Source organism: Cnephaeus nilssonii (assembly GCF_951640355.1).
Source record: "Cnephaeus nilssonii genome assembly, chromosome: 14".
NCBI lineage: Eukaryota > Metazoa > Chordata > Mammalia > Chiroptera > Vespertilionidae > Cnephaeus > Cnephaeus nilssonii.
Genome location: NC_137085.1, coordinates 414,550 through 433,505, shown reverse-complemented (window position 1 = coordinate 433,505; position 18,956 = coordinate 414,550). Strand labels below are relative to the sequence as shown.

At 66.9% G+C, this 18,956-nt stretch overlaps 3 protein-coding genes across 3 annotated transcripts; all 3 read left to right on the top strand.

Moving 5' to 3' along the window:
* Positions 1–1,043: 1,043 nt before the first annotated feature.
* Positions 1,044–7,656, top strand: LCN15 (lipocalin 15; the record flags this gene model as incomplete). Its single annotated transcript, XM_079790792.1, has 7 exons — positions 1,044–2,443; positions 2,833–2,972; positions 3,051–3,121; positions 3,309–3,419; positions 4,086–4,240; positions 7,377–7,483; positions 7,581–7,656. The coding sequence occupies exons 1-7, from the start codon at positions 2,348–2,350 to the stop codon at positions 7,654–7,656; spliced, it is 756 nt and encodes a 251-aa protein (XP_079646918.1). The 5' UTR covers positions 1,044–2,347.
* A 1,404-nt stretch (positions 7,657–9,060) lies between these two features.
* On the top strand, positions 9,061–13,071 carry LOC307111108 (epididymal-specific lipocalin-8-like; the record flags this gene model as incomplete). Its single annotated transcript, XM_079790791.1, has 5 exons — positions 9,061–9,144; positions 9,784–9,914; positions 10,303–10,373; positions 12,358–12,547; positions 12,684–13,071. 5 exons carry the CDS (start codon positions 9,061–9,063, stop codon positions 13,069–13,071), a joined length of 864 nt encoding a protein of 287 aa, XP_079646917.1.
* A 2,701-nt stretch (positions 13,072–15,772) lies between these two features.
* Positions 15,773–18,566, top strand: LOC307111107 (epididymal-specific lipocalin-5-like; the record flags this gene model as incomplete). Its single annotated transcript, XM_079790790.1, has 7 exons — positions 15,773–15,982; positions 16,145–16,269; positions 16,711–16,790; positions 17,386–17,511; positions 17,621–17,722; positions 17,800–17,825; positions 18,555–18,566. The coding sequence occupies 7 exons, from the start codon at positions 15,773–15,775 to the stop codon at positions 18,564–18,566; spliced, it is 681 nt and encodes a 226-aa protein (XP_079646916.1).
* Between the last annotated feature and the right edge of the window lie 390 nt (positions 18,567–18,956).

The following is an 18,956-nucleotide window of genomic DNA, read 5'->3' as shown; positions in this document are numbered from 1 at the left end:
GCCTGCGGACTGAAAGGTTCCAGGTTCGATTCCGGTCAAGGGCATGTACCTTGATTGCGGGCACATCCCCAGTAAGGGGGTGTGCAGGAGGCAGCTGATCGATGTTTCTCTCTCATCGATGTTTCTAACTCTCTATCCTTCTCCCTTCCTCTCTGTAAAAAATGAATAAAATATATATTTTTTAAAAAGGTCTGATTTAAGTACAGTGGAATTCGCCCTTTTTGGTGTGCAGCTCTAAGTTTAGACCCATGCAGTCAGTCATGTGACCAGCACAGTCCATCTTCTCCCCCCCCGCCCCCCAAAGTCTCTGCAGGCCACTTGTCATCAGTTACCCCCCCCCCCCCCCCGCCACATCCCTGGCAACCATGGAACAGCTTTCTGTCCCTCTGGGTTTGCCTTTTCCAGAACGTCCTAGAAAAGGGGCCCAGGTCTGTGGCCTTCCACACTGGCGTCTCTCACGGCGTCACGGGAGAGGGATTTATCCAAGTTGCTGTGTTAACTCACGATTTGTTCCTTCTGTGCCTGAGAAGCGCCCATCGCAAGGGGGCTGCAGCTCCTCGCCCATTCCCGGCGACACAGGTGTCTCCACTCCTCGGTGCTCGCGAATAAAGTCCCATCGACACCCACGAGTGGGTTTTGCCTGTGTTTTATTTCTCTGGGGTAAATGCCTGGGGGAGGGGTTGTCGGGTGGTAAATGAGTGTTGGGTTTAGGAACCTGCCTGGCGGTTTCCGGGTGCCGCCCACCTCGCCCACCTCCCCACCCAGCAGGGAGGGTGTTTGTGTAAAAACATGCTGCATCCCCACCGTGTGCAGGCGGGTCTCAGGGCTCCACCTGCCTCTCCCCAGGGCGGATGATGGTGAACTCTTTTTCATGTTTATTTTCCACCCGAATGTTTCTTTAAAAAAAAAAATATATATATATTTTAAATTGGTTTTAGAGAGAAAGGGAGAGGGAGAGAGAGAGAGATAGAAACATCAACGATGAGAGAGAATCATTGATGGGCGGCCTCCTGCAAGTCCTACACTAGGGACCGAGCCCGTAACCTGGGCACGTGCCCTGACCAGGAATGGAACCGTGACCTCCTGGTTCATAGATCGACGCTCAACCACTGAGCCACGCCGGCCGGGCCGAATGTCTTCTTTGTTGAAATGTCTTTTTAAACCACGTTTCCCCGTTTTTCTGTGTGTGTGTGTGTGTTGTTGTTGTTGTTGTTTTTTACATTGGGTGGTTCGTTTTTATTCTTAGAGTTCTTTGTAGATTCTGGGTCCAAGTCCTTTATCAGATGTATGTTGTGTAAATATTTTCCTGGGGAGACTTTGCCTGCCTTCTTTCCTGCGACTCTGGGACGCAGCTGAGAGCTGGCGCCTGCTGAACCCCGCGGAGGCGGGCAGAAGCCTCGGCTCCACCCCTCCCTCCCGCTGGCAACGAGGGTCTTTCTCCCACCCAGACCCCTTCCCCTCTGGAGCACTGGTAGTTCCAGCCCTCCCCGGGGACCCCGGGGCATCTGGAGGGGTGCCCCAGGCCACGTGCTGCTCCTGGCACGGTGTCCCTGGTGCTCGGTCTGCATGGCCGCGAGACGCCACCTGCACGGGCCTTGGCATCCCAAGCCCCCGCCAGCTGCCAGCCGGCAGCGCCTCCCTGGCGACACTCCGGCCCCAATACTTATGCAACCGGTGATAAGGCGACTTAGAGACCGTAATCCGTCCTGAGTGACAGCTCAGCCCCACCCTCCCGCCCTGCTTGCTCGAGGCCCAGCTGGTGGCTTCGTGGGGGGTGGGGGGGGCAGTGGAGGTCTGGAGTGAGGGGTGCCCAGGCCTTTGATGTCACCTCTGTCACAGCTGCCCTGGCACAGGCTCTGCCCCTGGGCAAGGTCCACAGGCCGGGCCAGTGGTGACTTCACGGCTGTGTGGGGAGCAGAGGGAGTGAGGACTGTGGGGGACCCAGGCCCCGAGTGGGGGCCGCTGGCTAGAGCAAACCTGAGCCTGACTGCTTCCCGCAGCACCCCCAAGGGCCCTGGGTCCCCTGCCCCAGCCACACCTGAGGTGGACGGAGGGGGCTGAGGTCGGAGTCTCTGCTGGGGCCCCCAGGACTGCCTGGCAGGTCAGGGGGCAGATCCCCAGCTTGGAGGAGGCAGGTGAGAGTCCTCCAGGAAATGACCCCTGGAGCCCGCGGGGACATTTGAGAGATTGTGCCAAACAATGGACAAAGGAGGCCGGGGTTTCCGGAGCCCAAACACCTTCCCTTCCGCCGCCCAGCCTGCCCACCGGTGAGCCCGCTGCAGGGCTGGGCTATAAAGCCGGGCTGCTGGCGCTCAGACACGGTCAGGGGCCAAAGACAGGCACGAGGATGCAGTCCGTCCTGCTGAGCCGGGTCCTGGTGCTGCTCTGGGCGTCCACGGCTTGGGCTGATGTCCTGGTGCAGCCAGATTTTGATGCCAAGAAGGTACCGAGGCCTCCGTGCCGTGCCGTGCCGTGCCGTGGTGGGGCTGGGGGCTGAGCTGCTGAAACCCACAGCGACGGGGTAACAGTCAGAGCCGTCTCCCCCTGCTAGGCCTCGGGCCTACGGCCCTTTAGACCTGCTCTCTGTGTAACCCCGAAACCACCCTGTGGGGGTGATTGCTGACCCATTTCCCAGTGGGGTACGGAGGTTCCCAGTGGTGGTGTGACCTGCCCCCATACGTGCAGCACAGGGCTCTCGTCCACCCCAGTCTCAGACCCAAGAGGTGGACAGAGCGCTCGGAGACCCGCCGTGTGGCCTTGGACGAGTCCCGGTCTGGGATGTCGGCCTCGTGTCCCGGGCCCCGAGCTGGCTGGTCACCGAGCTCCTCGCAGTTCTCAGGCCTCTGGTACGTGGTCGCCATGGCCTCCGACTGCAAGGTCTTCCTGGGCAAGAAGGACCACCTGCTGATGTCCACCAGGGCCGTGGCCGCCGGGGCTGGGGGCAACCTCAGCGTCCACATGGAGTTCCCTTGGTGAGCCGGGCGGGCGGTGCCGCGGGCGGGTGGGGGAGCCTGGGCAGCTCGGAGAGTGAGTGGGCTGTGCACCCTCAGGGGTGACGGCTGCAAACGCGTGGACGCCGGGTTCCTAAAGGCGGGCGCCGAGGGACACTTCAGAGTCCCAGGTAGGTCCACCCCCCCCCCCCCTCTTAGGCACCTGATGGCGCTTCTCCAGGGGGTGATCATGGGACTGTCCTTATACCAGGATCCCCCTCCATCACCACCTCCTGCCCCTCTCCCTTCGCCCCTGGAAGCAGAGGCCCACGTGGGTGGGGGTCGGTCCGGGGCCCCTGCAGCTCTCCTCCTCCCCAGACTTGGGCTACCTGGACGTGCGAGTCGAGGAAACGGACTACAGCTCCTTCGCCGTGGTCTACATCTACAAGGAGCTGGAGGGGGCGCTCAGCACCATGGTGCAGCTCTACAGTGAGGCCCCGCCCACCCGCCCACAAGGCCCCGCCCCCATCTATGCCCCGCCCACCCACCTAGGCCCCGCCCCCACCCATCCTTTTCCTCCTGGTCCCGCCCCTTCAGGACCCGCCCCAAATCCTCCTTGGGCCTGCTTGTCACATACTCCCAAGTCTGGGCCAGGGGGGTCAGGTCCGGGGTGAGAGGGGGCAGGGGACTCCACAGCGCTTTGATGGGCAGGGGTTGACTGGAGGGGCCTCTGAGGGCGGACACTCAGGCCCCCCTCTGGCCTCCTGAGGGAGGGGACCCACCTTCCTGGCTGCCTGAGACCCTGGACCAGGGCTGAGACCCTATTTGGCTTTAATTTCCGGGGTATCTGCAGAGTGGAGCTCCCCAAACTGGAGAGGCTGGGGTGAAGGCAGGAGGGTGGCCTTGCAGGAAGAGATGTCGGGGGGAGGGCGAGGTGAGGCCCCGGGGAACATGGCTAGGGAAAGAGCTGGCCCCCACCTCCGGGACACCCTTGTGTGACCCAGGAAAGGGCGCCCCTTTGGGCCGGTTCCAGTCCCCACCGGCCCCTCAGCCAGGCGGTCAGCCCTCGGGAGGGGAGGCCAAGAGACACCTGTCTCTCCTCCCCCCTCACCGCTGTGAGCCGCGGGGTTCACAGGGGGCCCTGCTCTGCCCCAGGCCGAACCGAGGAGGCGAGTCCCCAGGCCCTGAAGGCCTTCCAGGACTTCTACCCGACCGTGGGACTCCCGGATGACATGGTGGTCATGCTGCCGAAGTCAGGTGCTCCGGCCGCCCCCGCCCCCGCCCACCGGCCTCGCCCCGGCCAAGCCCCAGTCCCGGCTCCGCTCCCACCAAACCCCGCCCCCGCCCCGCCTCGTTCCCCCCCCCCCACACCCCCGCTTCCCCGCCCCGGCCCTGCCCCGACCAAGCGCCGCCCCGCCCCGCCCAGCCAAGCCCTGCAGCACCAAGCCCCGCCCACTAGGCCCCGCCCAAGCCCCGCCCCTCCAGGCCAGATCCCGCCCAGCCCAGCCCCGCCCACTAGGCCCCGCCCCAGGCCAGATCTCACCAAGTCCCCACTAAGCCCCGCCCAATCCCCGCCCCTCCAGGCCAGATCCCGCCCCGCCAAGCCCCGCCTTCAGCCCCTTTCTGATTCCCTGAGCCAGGACTCCAGCCACTCCTGCCCACAGCCCCGCTCCTCCCCCAGCACACCCCAAGGGAGAGGTCTGGGGAGCCCAGAAGGGCGAGTCTTTCGGCTCCACCCTCTGGGTTTGGCTGCACCGGTCCCCAGGGGTTGGGGGCTTGGTGGGGCGTGTCCGCCAGCTCCGCCTCTCACGGACCGTCTTCCTTCCTACAGATGCGTGCTCCCCGGGGGGCGGGGAGGCACCCTGACACCTCTGGAGACTCACCTGCACCCTTCCCAGGCGGAGGCCCGGTAATCCTCCCTCCTGCCTGCAGGGCCTGCCCCCTCCCTCCCCAGGCCTCCTGCCCTCCCACCAAGTCCACTCGGCATTGTTCTGCCTCGTTTTGGTGCTTCAGTCTCAACTCACCTCCTCCAGGAAGCCCCCTCGGACTTCCTATGTCTGCCGTAACAAATGGCCACCAACGGGCAGACGGTGACCCTCTCACAGCCCTGGAGGCCACCGGTCCTAAATCGAGGTGTGGGCAGGCAGGGCTGGCTCCTCCCGGGTTCCAGAGGAGACCCCCTGCCGCCCCGGCTCCTGGTGGTGCCGGCAGCCCTGGCCTCCCTGGGCTCGTAGACACGTCCCTCCCATCGCCGCCCCACTGTCCGTGGCCAGCTCCCTCTGCGTGCCTGTGTCCAAATGCCCTTCTTCTTAGAAGGACACCGCCATTGCCGTGGGCCCACCCTAAATCCAGGGGGGTCTCACTGTGAGACCCCTAACTCATTACTTCTGAAAGAACCTATTTCCCAAAGAGGTCACATTCAGAGTTCCGGGTGGACTTGAATGTTGGGGGGACCCTATCCAACCCGGGGCACTCCGTGACCCCATTTGCCCCAGCTCACCCCCGGGACACCAGGCCGCTGCTTCGGGAAGGCCTGGGTCCTCGTCCTCTCCCCGAGGGTTCCCGGGGGACCCCCATTCGCTGCCCTCACAGGGCTGGGTCCCCGGGAGCCCTCGGGGCACACAGGCAGGTGGGTGGGCTCTTGGGGGCACCTTCCCCCAAAGTGGACACCGGGGACCGATCAGGCCCTTCCCCAGGGTCCTGGAGGAGAATCCGGGAACCTCAATAAAGCAGTGAATGCCGGACGCGGCGTGCCAGTGGGCCGGTCGGGAGGCGGCCTTGGCCTCTCCGGGCAGTCGGGGGGTTGGCACCGGGCAGCTTCCGCTTTGTCCTGCGCCCTGTTCCCTGGGCCCCTGGCTGTCCTGGCTTCGAACCCAGGGTCCTGGGGACACCGGGCTGTTCCAACTTTCCGTGGGTCTAGCTGACGCTGCCCGGCATCCTGGTGCCGCCTTCTGTCCGTCACACGCGTGGTTACCGGGTGGAGGAGAGGGGGGAGGGAATCGAGCCAAATCCCCCTGTTCCAGAAGGTTCCACCTGCAGAGAGTGTGAGCCCGTCTTCCTGCTCTGTGCCCCCCCAGATAGTCTTAACAAGGAAAAGCAGCGTTGGGGTCGGGGGCCCCACGTGGGCCAGCTCTCGGGTGCCGGCCTGTGGGCCCTGCGCGTTTACGGGCCACTCTGGGCTGCTTCCACACCAGCCCCTCACCGCCAGCCCGCCAGCCCGCCAGGGAGCGAGGCACCGGCATGGGGCTGGGTCCCCGGGACCCGGGGCAGCCCTGGGGCCTCCTGGGGAGCAGTGGGGGGGGGTGTTTCCGCATCTGCAGAACTTTGGGTGGCAGGATAGCTCCCGGGGCCACGGGGTGGTGAACGGAGGTGGCGCCCTGCTGTGTGCGGGGCAGCGGGCGTCTGAGGAGCGTTTGCCGAGTGGGTGGGTGGATGGGGTGACCATGCCTTTCCCGTCCGTGCAGGGCAAGCCGGAGCAGCAGGCCTCGCTCATCACCCCAAGCCTTCCAGACCCCGGCCCTGCCCACCCCCTCCCGCTCACCCCCCTCCGCAGTGGGACGTCTCCCTGGCCCCCCCCCCCTTCTGCTCAATAAACTGATTCTACTGGCTCCAGGCTCCTCACTCCTTGGCGAGACCCCAAGGGGGAGTGCAGCCCGCCCCACCTCGGCCTTGGGCTTTGGGGAAACTGAGGCAGGGAGGTGGGCGAAGGGACGCTGGCTGCTGGGTTCCTCCGGGCTGAGTGAGGGCAGGAGGCTGCCGCCAAGCCTGGCACCTGGGCCCCGGCAGCGTGGCGCTCCCCCGGCTGACCCCACGGACCCACAGCGGCTGCGGGAAGCGAGGCCCCGGGGAGACCAGCCCGGCTGCTGGGGCTCCGTGGCTGGAGCCAGAGCCGGAGGCAGAGCCGCTCGGGGCTTGGGGTTTCCCTCCCGCCGCTGGGGCGGCCCGGACCTTGGGCGCCTGTGTACGCCTCGGCGAGGCCCGGAAATGGTCATGGTGGTGGCCAGCGCACTCCGCGCCCTTGGCTGCCAGCCGGGCCCGCGTGGGCCGCCGGGCACGGGCAGTGAGCCACTGTGCTCCTTGCTTCACAGACGGGAAACTGAGGCCCCGAGGTCAGCGACTGGACCAGCCAGGGGCCCAGCTGGGGCTCAGGCCCAGGGGTCAGGCTCCAGCACCCGGCTCCATGCTGACCCTCGAGGAGAGCCCCCCCCCCCCCCGGGGCCGCGCCACGCCGTTCCCCTCCCTGACGCCGAGCCTGTGGTCTCCGCCGGGAGCTCTGGGCGTCCAGGTTATGTCCGGCGCACACGCCTCAAAGGGCCCGCGTGGGTGGGCAGGAAGGCGCGGGAGGTCCCGCCTCATCGCTCGCGGTGCCCGGCAGCCCTCGCAGGGCGGCGCCGGGAGGAGGCGGCCCTGAGAGCACCTGACCTCACCCTGCCCCTGGTCCCCCAGCGGCAGCAGGTGCCCCCACACTCCCTGTCTCCCCTCTGCTGCCCGGTCAAGCCCATCCCAGGGGCCCTGGCTTATCCATCCGGGGCCGGGGTCAGCCTGGGGCCGAGGTCAGCCAGTCCTCCGCCTCCTCACCCTGCGGCCCCTGCCCTTGGATGGACCCAGGGTCCCCAGTGTGCCAGCCAGCTCTGGGCCACCCTGTCCTAGCTTGAGCCCCAACCTGACGGCCTTTGTTCGAGGCAGTGCCACACCCAGGAGGCACCATTACCGACGGGGACACTGAGGCAGAGTAGCTGGGTCACGTGGCCGAGCGTGTCTTCACCCTGACGTGCTTATCCTCTGGTCCTGGGCCGGGGATAAGCGCTTTGGGGGGTGGGGGGTCGGGGGGAGGAGGCCTGGGCACGGTGGGGCGGACTCGGCACAGGAAGGAGAAAAGCAGAAAAGCCGTCGCTGTGGCGGCGGGCCGGTGCCTGCAGAGGTCCCCCAGGCCGCCAGACCCTCCTCCGCCTCCCTTGGGGCCTCCCCTCCCGGCCTCAGGGACGCTCCCTCTGCAGGAAAGGTTCTCCGGAGACTCCCCACAGAGGGCCCCTCGCTCACTCCCCGACCCGGAGGGCAGGCCCCTCATTCCCCACCCCCGGAGGGCAGGCCCGCACGGCCCTTGGCACTGAGCTAGCCTTCCCAGCGTTTGTCCCAAAGAGCGCGGCTCCATGGCTGGGCATCCAACTGTGAACCAGGAGGTCCCGGGTTCGAATCTCAGTCAGGGCACAGGCCTGGGTTGCAGGCTCCATCCCCAGTGAGGGGCGTGCAGGAGGCAGCCGACCCATGATCCTCTCTCCTCATTGATGTTTCTCTCTCTCTCTCTCTCTCTCTCTCTCTCTCCCTTCTTCTCTGAAATCAATAAAAAATATCCTACCTAATAATAGACAAATATGCAAATTGACTGTACCTTCGCTATGCCCGCGATTGGCCAGGAGGCGCAGGGGGGGGGCAGGACTCGGGGTGGCCGTGGTGGCCAATTGGGCTGGCGGGATGCTGAGCTCGCTTTGCCAGCAGCGGCTTGAGCTCAGCGTCTGCGCCATAGCTGTGCTGCGGCACAGAAGGGACCTCTGGGGCAGCGAGCTCACGTCCCGCCGCGGACCATCAAAGCAGGGGAGCTGGGTGCCTGTCTGCTCCGGCACCAGGCCTTTCGGAAGCCTTCACAGCACCGGAGGCTTCTGAAAGGCCTGGTGCACCAGCGGACAGGCACCCAGCTCCCCCGTGATCGAAAGCGAAAGCGTGTAGGGGACCCTACACGTGCATGATTCAATCATGCACTGGGCCTCTAGTATATATATATACATGTAAAAAAGGAAGAGCCCTGGCCGGAGTGGGCCCCGAGAGCACCTGTTGACGAAGTCCGGTCCGTGTGTCCGTGGGGAGGTGCTGGGGAGCCTGGGGATGCTCTGGCCTCCGTGGGGGTGGGGCCTCCTGCTCTGAGGCCCCCGCGGGCCCTGAGCCGCGTCCACGCTGTCCCGGCCGCCCCTGTCCAGGCCGGCCACTGCGGGGCTGTGGGCGTCACACGGCCCGATGGCCCTGCTGCGGAAGAGGCAGGCTTCCCCGGCAGCCTGTGGCCGGGCGATTGCGTCACACGCTGTCCCCGGGATATAAACCGGGTGCCGGGCGGCGGCGTGGAGAGCGCTGGGCGGCGATGGGGGCCAGGCTGCTGGGCGCCATCCTGGGCCTGGTCCTGGTGCAGGTGGAGGTGGCCATGCAGGACCTGGACCTGCAGAAGGTGGCTTCCCTGCCTTGTCTTGGGGAGAGGGGGTGGGGAGGGGCCCCGTGTCCAGCTACTCCAGTCCCCGTCCCTCCCACCCCCAGCTGAGGCCGGAGCAGCTGCCCCGATGGGGGGGGGCCCAGCACCCACCCAGGTCGCCCCCACCTGACGCTGGGGACACAACTTCTTTTCTGTTGTAAAAACGATCAAGAGTTTCCGTGAAGGAGGACAGAGCTGTGCCTCTTCCGTGGGGACAGGCTGCTGGCGGCCGACGCCCCACAGGGCCACGCGCTCCCGGCTGGTTTTACAGCTGGCGCCCTCTCCAGCCTCTCTCTCTCTCTCTCTCTCTCTCTCTCTCTCTCTCTCTCGCTCTCGCTCTCTCCACCCCCGCCCTCCTGCGTCCCTCCCGCGGGCAGGCAGCAGCAGAGGTGCTTCCCCGGGGGCTGCACACAGGCCTGGGGGAGGGGGTCCCGTGGGCACGGCCGGCTGATGCCAGGAGGGACCCCTCCGAAGGGCGACGACCTGCTCCTTTGCCTCGCGCTGCTGTCTGCTGACCTTTCAGAACTGGCAGCTCCCTCCCCGGGGGCCTGGGGACCCACCCCTGCCTCCCCGTCCGTCCGGCCGCCCCGATGGCCTTGGCTCTGTCCCTCCCTCTAGATTGCGGGATTCTGGCGGGAAGTCGGCGTGGCTTCCAACCAAAACCTGGCACTGAAGACCCCGAAGCGGCCGGAGGCCTTGTTCCTGACCCTGAGCGGGGGCGAGCTGACGGTGAAGGCTGCGTACAACAGGTAGGGCTGCTCCCCGCGCTCACAGGGATCCGGGGGGGCGGGGGGGGGGGAGGAACAGGTGTGCGCCAGGTGGCTCTGGGGTTTGGACGGTGTCGTCACTGGTGGGCCAGCCACCCAAGACCTTGACCCGCCTCCCCCACTGAGACCAGACCCCAGGCTCCTAGCAGCACACCTCTCACTGGCATCGGTGTTGACGACGTCCCGTCCATGTGTAAGAAGGGAGTGGGCTTCAGGGAAGGTGGCTCCCTGGTCACGGAGCCCGGGGGGGACAGGGGGGCTGGGGGGCTCTGCCCTGTCCTTCCTGAGGACACGCCCCCACCCCCTGCCCAGTGTGCCCAGCAGGAGACGAAGCCTGGCTTTTCCTAATGAGCACTTTGCTGCCTTTCAGCTCAGGAAGTTGTGAGACAGAAAACATAGTGGGCTCAGAGATCGATGTTTCGGGGAGATTTGTTTTTCCTGGTAAGAACGTTGTCCTGTTGCTGCAGGTACAACCCTGTGGCCCTGCACACCAGCAACGTGGCCTTGCTGTTCCCCGTGCTGTTCCCACTCTGTTCCCTGTGCTGTTCCCACTCTGTTCCCCATGCTGTTCCCTGTGCTGTTCCCACTCTGTTCCCCGTGCTGTTCCCACTCTGTTCCCTGTGCTGTTCCCACTCTGTTCCCCGTGCTGTTCCCTGTGCTGTTCCCACTCTGTTCCCCGTGCTGTTCCCACTCTGTTCCCTGTGCTGTTCCCACTCTGTTCCCTGTGCTGTTCCCACTCTGTTCCCCGTGCTGTTCCCCGTGCTGTTCCCACTCTGTTCCCCGTGCTGTTCCCACTCTGTTCCCTGTGCTGTTCCCACTCTGTTCCCTGTGCTGTTCCCACTCTGTTCCCCGTGCTGTTCCCTGTGCTGTTCCCACTCTGTTCCCCGTGCTGTTCCCACTCTGTTCCCTGTGCTGTTCCCACTCTGTTCCCCGTGCTGTTCCCTGTGCTGTTCCCACTCTGTTCCCCGTGCTGTTCCCACTCTGTTCCCCGTGCTGTTCCCACTCTGTTCCCTGTGCTGTTCCCACTCTGTTCCCTGTGCTGTTCCCACTCTGTTCCCCGTGCTGTTCCCTGTGCTGTTCCCACTCTGTTCCCTGTGCTGTTCACACTCTATTCCCTGTGCTGTTCCCACTCTGTTCCCTGTGCTGTTCCCACTCTGTTCCCCGTGCTGTTCCCCGTGCTGTTCCCTGTGCTGTTCCCACTCTGTTCCCCGTGCTGTTCCCACTCTGTTCCCTGTGCTGTTCCCACTCTGTTCCCTGTGCTGTTCCCACTCTGTTCCCCGTGCTGTTCCCTGTGCTGTTCCCACTCTGTTCCCTGTGCTGTTCCCACTCTGTTCCCCGTGCTGTTCCCACTCTGTTCCCCGTGCTGTTCCCACTCTGTTCCCTGTGCTGTTCCCACTCTGTTCCCCGTGCTGTTCCCTGTGCTGTTCCCACTCTGTTCCCCGTGCTGTTCCCAGTGCTGTTCCCTGTGCTGTTCCCACTCTGTTCCCCGTGCTGTTCCCACTCTGTTCCCTGTGCTGTTCCCACTCTGTTCCCCGTGCTGTTCCCCGTGCTGTTCCCACTCTGTTCCCTGTGCTGTTCCCACTCTGTTCCCTGTGCTGTTCCCACTCTGTTCCCTGTGCTGTTCCCTGTGCTGTTCCCACTCTGTTCCCCGTGCTGTTCCCACTCTGTTCCCTGTGCTGTTCCCACTCTGTTCCCCGTGCTGTTCCCTGTGCTGTTCCCACTCTGTTCCCCGTGCTGTTCCCCGTGCTGTTCCCACTCTGTTCCCCGTGCTGTTCCCCGTGCTGTTCCCCGTGCTGTTCCCACTCTGTTCCCGTGCTGTTCCCACTCTGTTCCCCATGCTGTTCCCCGTGCTGTTCCCACTCTGTTCCCACTCTGTTCCCGTGCTGTTCCCACTCTGTTCCCCGTGCTGTTCCCCGTGCTGTTCCCACTCTGTTCCCCGTGCTGTTCCCACTCTGTTCCCCGTGCTGTTCCCTGTGCTGTTCCCACTCTGTTCCCCGTGCTGTTCCCTGTGCTGTTCCCACTCTGTTCCCCGTGCTGTTCCCCGTGCTGTTCCCACTCTGTTCCCCGTGCTGTTCCCACTCTGTTCCCCGTGCTGTTCCCACTCTGTTCCCTGTGCTGTTCCCTGTGCTGTTCCCACTCTGTTCCCCGTGCTGTTCCCCGTGCTGTTCCCACTCTGTTCCCCGTGCTGTTCCCACTCTGTTCCCCATGCTGTTCCCACTCTGTTCCCCACTCTGTTCCCTACGCTCCTCTCCACGCTCGACTTTCCCATTCTCACCAATCAGCCTGTCATCCTTCAAGGGCTACTCTAGCCCCCCATCCTCCACCCTGGCATGATGGACGGTCGGGTGGTGGGTGTGGAGAGAATGGAGTCTGACCCCAAGGGGTGCTGGTCTGCACAGCCTCGCCCCTCCCGCCTGCTCCCCAGGCCACAGGGAAATCCACGTGATTGACACGGACTACGAGCGCTACGCCATCCTGCGGCTCTCCCTCCACTGGCAGGGCAAGGCCTTCCACGTGCTCAAGTACTTCAGTAAGCGCCTGGGAGGCCCTGCCGGGTCCTGCTGGGGTCCTGCTGCCCCACCCCTAACCCCGCTCAGCCCTGCTCAGCCCCTCAGGCCCCTCAGCCCCCCTCACCTCCTCTCAGCCCCCCTCACCTCCTCTCAGCCCCCCTCAGCCCCCTCAGCACCCCTCAGCCCCCTCAGCCCCCCTCAGCCCCCTCAGCCCCCCTCACCTCCTCTCAGCCCCCCTCAGCCCCCTCAGCCCCCCTCAGCCCGCTGCCCCCACAGCTCGCAGCCTGGAGGACCGGGATGAGCCCGGCTTCTGGCGGTTCCGGGAGCTGACGGCAGACACTGGGCTTTACCTGGTGGCCCGGCACGGTGAGCCCAGGCCTTGGGACGGGCGATGGGCTGGGGACGCTGCGGGTGGGTCCGGGCGCGTCCGTAGCCCCTCACACGCCCCGTCCACAGGGCGGTGTGCCGAGCTCCTGAAGGAGGTGAGCGTTCGCCTGGCCGCTCTGCCCGCTGATTCCCCGCCCCACAGGACCCGGCGCCGCCAGACCCGGGCCTCCAGGGTGGTGACCACGGAATGCAGGCGGGACCCCGGAGGCGGGGTGCAAGGGCAGGCTGGCTGCGGGGGCTGAGGGGAGGGGTGCTGGGCCCGGGTCCCCCTTTCCATGTAGCAGGCGCCAGGGCTGCTGGACGCTGACGTCCGGCCTGGAGGGGCGCTGTGGGACCGTCTCAGACTCCCATGTCCCACCCTCGCCCACGGCCACCCGTGGGCCCCTCGGCCTCAACACGGCCCCGAGGTGGGGCTGCCAGCTGCTCTGCAGGCAGAGGAACGGCTGGGCTCTGCTTGACCCCCGGCAGCCGGGACACCCAGCCCCCCACGCAGTCCTGCCTGCTGCCCCGGGGCCCTGGGAGCCGGCCGCCCTGAGCCCCCCTTCTGTGTCGCAGGAGCTGATCTAGGAGCCCTGTTCCCAGGCCGGATGCTGGGAGCCCCTCCCGCCCCTCCTGCCCCTGCCCCTGCCCCTGCCCCTGCCCCTGCCCCGGGCCAGCAGCACTGGCCCCAATAAACCCCTGACCACACCTGCTGCCCTGAGTCTTTCCTGGGCCGCGGGGCGATGGGGGGGGAGTGGTGGTGGGGGGCGGGGCGACAGCGGGGGTGTGTGCGCGCCCCCGTGACTGCCCCAAAGAGGACTCCATCGCTGCTCAGCGTGAGCCGTGTGGGACGCCGCCCGGCTGGCCTCAGCCTGAAGGGGCTGAGTCGGGCCCGTGGCTCAGACGCGATGGCGGTCCCGCTCTCCCTGCTCCTGCTCAGGGCCCTGCCCAGCCCTGGCGCTCGGACCCGCGTCAGGCTGCCACAGTCCCCTCCGGAGGCCCAGGGCTGAGTGGCGGCTGGGCAGAGGTCAAGGACGGATGTGGGGAAGGAGGGCCTGGGGCGTGCAGGAGCCTCCGGACTCCGCCAGGTTCAGAACCACGTGGTGTTTGGACCTGGCCTACGCCTGGCACCCCGGGCCTCCTCCGGGCCCGGCAGACACTCCGACCCCCTCTGACCTCGGCCGCTCTGGAGTGACCCTGGAGGGCCACCTGGCTCCGAGGCTGAGGACTGGGTGCCCCCCGGGGAGTGGTCCGCGGTGGTTCGGGGGGACCCTGTTTCTCAGGCCCCGGGGGCTGCGGAGGCGAAGGGTCCCTGAGCTGCGGGGTGGCCTCCTGTTCGTTTCCACGCGGCAAAGATGCGGAGAAGGGGCTGCCGTGAGCTGGGGGGTCCCCGCGGTCTGAACCCCAGCTCCTGCCTGAGGGACGAGAGCCAACCTCCCGGCCCAGGGGGACGGGGGAGGGAGGGGGTGGGCTCCACGGTCCCATCAGACTCCACGTAAAAGCACAAGTTTTAGGATCCAATCACCAAGACGTTGGGGGCCGCCTGGGCGGGGCACAGGGCAAACACACAGCGGGTGTCGGGCGGGGGCCATGGGGGCAGCTGGACCCCCCCCCCCATCCCGCCCGGGGCAGCCACACCCCCGGGTCCGAGGGTCCTGGCTGGCCCTGGCCTCTGCCCGGAGGAAAGCGTGGACACGGAGGCCAGCGGGTCAGACTGGCCACCGCACCCGTGACACCCAACCTCTCAGCTCCCCTCAGAGCTGAGGCCCAGGAGTCCCTTACGCATTTTAAAAAATACGTATTTTTTAAATTGATTTCAGAGAGGAAGGGCGAGGGAGAAATAGAAACATCAGTGATGAGAGAGAATCATGGATCGGCTGCCTCCTGCACGCCCCACACTGGGGATGGAGCCCGTGATCCGGGCCTGTGCCCTGACCGGGAATCGAACCCTGACCTCCTGGTTCATAGGTCGACGCTCAACCACTGAGCCATGCTGGTCAGGCCACTTTTGCATTTTTATTCAGCTCTTCCCCCCCTGTCTCTCTGTCTGTCCCCTCACGATTTGGACTCTGTCTGCCGTGGGCTGGAACCTCCCCCCATCTCCTGGCTGCTGGGTGGGGGCCAGGATAGCATCTGAGGTGGGGGTTGGGGTCAAGGGCAATGACCCCGCTGGGACCACACAGCCGCCAACGGGGGGGGGGGGGGGGGTGACCTCGGGCCGGCGTCACGCTCTCTGCACGGCTCTCCACCTGCTCGGGGAGCCCTCCTCCCTGCCTGGGGGGCAATTCTGTGGTTAAAGAGCCAGAGGGCCCAGAGGTGGGTGCCGTTGGCTCCGGCTGGGTGGGCAGGGTGCTGCCAGTTTGCCGTTTGGTGTTGGCTGTGGGGTCTTCAAAGGCTCCCGTGGGCCGGCCAGCAGGGCCGAGGGGTCAGGACATCAGCCCACACCTCACTGCCCGCAGCACCGGCGGGCTGTGTCGTCAGCACCGCGTGGGCACCGTGTCCTCCGTCTTGCCCCACTGACTGGAGGCCCATGCCTGCCCAGGTGGCAGGCCTCGGGCACATGCGCCCAGTCCCTGGGCAGGTCTGGGTCCTGGGGGAGGCGGGCTGTGCCGGCTGCGCAGATGGGACACCACGGGGGAAGCTGGGGGCTCCCTGCTCGGGGCACTGCGGGTCCTGGGGCAGCGACACCCACATTCCGAAGGAGACCCTCTCCCCAGAGCGACGCTGCCCCCGCAGACCATGCCCGCCCCGCCCTGTCCTGTCGTCTCACCCCAGAGCCCAGCACTGCCCTCCGGCCTCGGACGCACCGTCTGAGGGCCCCATCGCGGGGGAGGGAGGGCTCGGGCCCCGTTGGCTCTTACCCTGAGGGGCCGACAGCAGACGCTCCTTGCTCCGTGGGCGGCTCCCCCTCGGGCCTGCGGGGGGGCGTGCTGGCGGGTCCACCGTGTGCTGCCCACCGGCCTAATGAAGCCAGCCCGCCGTGCCCCGGGTGCCCACGGGGAGGATATAAACCAGGCCAGCACCCGGGGCGGTGGCTCTGGGGGTTCAGGAGTGGGTGCAGCCGCCTGCCGCCTGGCCATGAAGGGCCCCGTGCTCTTGGCCCTGCTGGGGCTGTGTGTCACGCTGGCGGCTGGCAGGCGGAGCTCGGTGGTGAAGGACTTTGACTTTGACAAGGTAGGGAGCTCGGGGCGCCCGCCGCGGGGGGCCTGCTGCCCGGACATGCCAGGGAGTCCTCCAGGACTGGAGCCCCCTGGACGTTCCGGACGGCTGTCCGCTCGGGGAGGAGGAGTGCCCGATCCTGGCGCCCATGCCTGCAGCTGCTCCCGCCCCCCCCAGTTCTCAGGCTTCTGGTACGAGATCGCCTTTGCCTCCAAGCTCCACGAGCCGAAGGCGAGGAAGGTGGTGGCCGTGCTGGTGGAGTGGGAAGGCGGCCACCTGGCCCTGACCACCTCCCATGAGGAGTGAGTGAGGTGCGGAGCTGGGGGGCTCCCGGGGGCCTGTAGGGCACGCAGCAGTCCCTGGGGGTGAGGGGGACCCTCACGCTCTCCTCAGACAGTTCATGGGTGACCTCTGAACTTAGGGGCTCAGCCTCCAGTCCTTCCCCTGGGACACCCCCCCCCCCAGGTGTCAGGGCCCCCAGATCAAGCCTGGCGCGGCCGCTATTGGTCGGCTGCCCTTCCCCGCACCCCGGCCACGGGGCCTGAGCCGTGTGGGCCCATGCAGTCCGCTGGCTCCCACACACGTGGCCTGGACGCCGTGAGGGTCGGGGAGGCAGGAGCGGGGGAGGCGGAGGGGGCCGGGCAGGGGTCCCGAGGCGGGGGGGGGGTCCAGGTGGGCTCAGGGCGGCTCCTGCCCAGAGTGGGGGCCGGGGGAGCGGCTGCTGCAGGCTCTGTGCTCCCCAGCGAGACCGGCTGTGTGAAGGACAAGAGGCTGGCCATGAAGGGGGACGTCCCGGGGAAGTTCAAGCTCCCCAAAGAGTTTGGTAAGGCGCTGCCCGGCCTCGCTCCTGCCGACGTCCAGGCGGGGCCGCGGGGGCCTCCGTCCCGCCCTCCCGCCCTCAGCCCTGCAGGCCACAGGGGTCTGGGAGGGGCGGCCCCGTGCCCTCCCGTGGGGACCGGCCTTGGCGGGCGCCCCTGGCCCCCTGGGCCGGAGCCCTCTGTCGCTCCGTGCCTGGCCTGCAGCCTCAGCTCTGGGGCCTCCCTGAGGGCTGTGCACCCTCCTCTCGGAAAGGCCTAGAAAATGTCTAACTCGGTCTTTTCCTCCCGGTCAGCAGGGTCCCCTGTCCACTCTCCTCAGGGAGGTCCCTTCAGGAAACCCAGGAGGCCCACTCCGCTGCTCCGGGGTGTGTGTGCGTGCACAGGTGTATGTGTGCACACACGCACACTCACGTGTACACACATGCACACATGTATGGCTGCTCATCCACACACGTGCACACATGTATGTGTACACATGTACGTGTGCGTGTGCATGCACGAGAGAGAGTCGGGCAAGCTCTGGGGGGCGTGGCCTGCGGGAGGCGGTGAGGGTGGAGGGGCCCTGCCCAGCCTGGGAGCCTGCGCCTGGCTTGTGTCCAGGAGACAAGGAGATCTCGGTGGTGAGCACGGACTACGAGACCTACGCCATCATGGACGTCCAGCTCCACCGCGGAGCGGCGAGCATCGGGGTCCTGAAGCTCTATAGTAAGCCGCGGGGCCGGACGGGTGGGTCTGCTGCTTCGTGGGGACCCAGCTCTGACGGGGCAGGGGGTGCAGGAGCGGGGACCGGGGACAGGAGGGGCTCCGGCCCATGTGGGAACCCCGTCCTTCGCAGGCCGGGCCCTGGAACACGACAAGGAAGTCTTGAAAAAGTTCCACCAGGCGGCCAAGGACTATGGGCTCTCCCCGAAGGACGTGCACCTCAACACCTGGGACAGTGAGTGCTGCGCACCGCCGGCCCCCGCCCCCCCGCGCCCCCCCCCGGCTCCGCCTCACTCTCCCTCTCGTCCACAGTGACCTGCGCCAACCTGCTGCGGCCGGTGAGCTCTGCCCCCCGCCACCTGGGGCTGCATCCCCCCTTCCTCCCGCCCCCCCCAGTCCATCTCCCCTTCCCGTCCTCCCCAGTCCATCTCCCCTTCCCACCGCACCTGGAAGGAGGGTCTGGGGTCTGAGGGGGGCAGTTCTCTCAGTGGCAGAGCCAAGGTGGGGGCGGCAGGCCTAGCCCCCTGGCCAGCGGGTGGGGTCCGGGCGCGTCCGTAGCCCCTCACACGCCCCGTCCACAGGGCGGTGTGCCGAGCTCCTGAAGGAGGTGAGCGTTCGCCTGGCCGCTCTGCCCGCTGAGGCCCCGCCCCACAGGACCCGGCGCCGCCAGACCCGGGCCTCCAGGGTGGTGACCACGGAATGCAGGCGGGACCCGGAGGCTGGGTGCAAGGGCAGGCTGGCTGCGGGGGGCGGGGGGAGGGGTGCTGGGCCCGGGTTCCCCTTTCCATGTAGCAGGCGCCAGGGCTGCTGGACGCTGACGTCCGGCCTGCAGGGGCGCTGTGGGACCGTCTCAGGCCCCCATGTCCCACCCTCGCCCAGCGCCACCCGTGGGCCCCTCGGCCTCAACACGGCCCCGAGGTGGGGCTGCCAGCTGCTCTGCAGGCAGAGGAACGGCTGGGCTCTGCTTGACCCCCCGGCAGCCGGGACGCCCAGCCCCCCACGCGGTCCTGCCCGCTGCCCCGGGGCCCTGGGAGCCGGCCGCCCTGAGCCCCCCTTCTGTGTCGCAGGAGCTGATCTAGGAGCCCTGTCCCCAGGCCGGATGCTGGGAGCCCCTCCCGCCCCTCCTGCTCTCCTGCCCCTGCCCCTGCCCCTGCCCCTGCCCCTGCCCCTGCCCCTGCCCCTGCCCCGGGCCAGCAGCACTGGCCCCAATAAACCCCTGACCACACCTGCTGCCCTGAGTCTTTCCTGGGCCGCGGGGTGATGGGGGGTGCGGGGCGACGGGGCGACAGCGGGTGTGTGTGTGTGTGCGCGCCCCCATGACTGCCCCAAAGAGGACTCCATCGCTGCCCAGCGTGAGCCGTGTGGGACGCCGCCCGGCTGGCCTCAGCCTGAAGGGGCCAAGTCGGCCCGTGGCTCAGACGCGATGGCGGTCCCGCTCTCCCTGCTCCTGCTCAGGGCCCTGCCCAGCC